We start from the raw sequence: 1,013 nt of genomic DNA on the forward strand, positions 1-1,013 counted from the left end.
CAAACACCCAACTTTAAAATTCGGTGTGACAGGCCTTTTTTCTTTAGCCCATCTATCTAATTAGTCATCAAGTTTTTCTTTGCATAGTATATCCTAAATCCATCTAGGGTCCTATGTAGGAAGCTGAAGAGAAAGAAAGTTGGCTGGGCATGGTGGCTCACGCCTGTAATCCTATCACTCTGGGAGGCCAAGGTGGGAGGATCACTTGAGGCAGGGAGTTCAAGACCAGCCTGAGCAAGAGTGAGACCCCCATCTCTACAAAAAATAAGAAACTAGCCAGGTATGGTGGTGTACACCTGTAGTCCCAGCTACTTGGGATGCTGAGGCAGGTGGATCTCTTGAGCCCAGGAGTTTGAGGTTGCAATGAGCTATTACGACACCACTGCACACCAGCCTGGGTGTAAAAGCCAGACTCTGCCTCAAAAAAAGAAAAAGGAAGAAGAAAGTTAAAATGTAGAAAGAAATTCATGGAAAGGATAAACTTCAAATTCAGTAGGGTGCTTAACTCAGGGGTGAGGTACAGGAGGAGCATGGGATCAGGCTGGGACCCCTGGAGCCTTCAACTCTATTAGTAATGTTTTAGCTCCTAAGCTGGTGGTAGATACTCTTTGTATCAATTTATATACATTTTGTAAGTGCTAAATGTCAAGAGGAGCTATGAAAAGTTCAATTTTGAAAATACTGATCCTAAGATGATGGAGGAGAAATTCAGGTGGGAATGTCTGGCAATCCGAAACTGAATACTGATTCCCTGAGAAAGTGCTATATTCATTCACAAAACAGGCCTCCTAAGCACTTGGTAGAAATTTTGTGAAAGAAACAGTCCATGTGACAATCATTACCTTTTCAGAGGAGATCTTCACTAGCAGATCTACTTGATATAAAGCAGTTCCATGTTCTTGTCTTGAACCAACATTTAGGTACCCACTTCCTGTATCATCATTTGTTAGCAGCTCAATATCATTCCACATGTTTCTGAGACGATTTTCCTGAGCCAGGAACCACTGTCTTTC

General features: G+C 42.4%; 1 protein-coding gene across 1 annotated transcript in view; it reads right to left on the minus strand.

Annotated features, from left to right (window-relative positions):
* Positions 1–1,007, minus strand: part of KNTC1 (kinetochore associated 1) — a 68,531-nt gene extending 67,524 nt beyond the window's left edge. Inside the window, exon 1 of the mRNA XM_012663407.1 lies at positions 843–1,007. Within this exon, the coding sequence (XP_012518861.1) occupies positions 843–971 (129 nt within the window). The 5' untranslated portion in view covers positions 972–1,007. The remainder of the gene's footprint in view (positions 1–842) is intronic.
* Between the last annotated feature and the right edge of the window lie 6 nt (positions 1,008–1,013).

This window comes from Propithecus coquereli, unplaced genomic scaffold, assembly GCF_000956105.1.
Source record: "Propithecus coquereli isolate 6110/MARCELLA unplaced genomic scaffold, Pcoq_1.0 Scaffold81, whole genome shotgun sequence".
Lineage (NCBI taxonomy): Eukaryota > Metazoa > Chordata > Mammalia > Primates > Indriidae > Propithecus > Propithecus coquereli.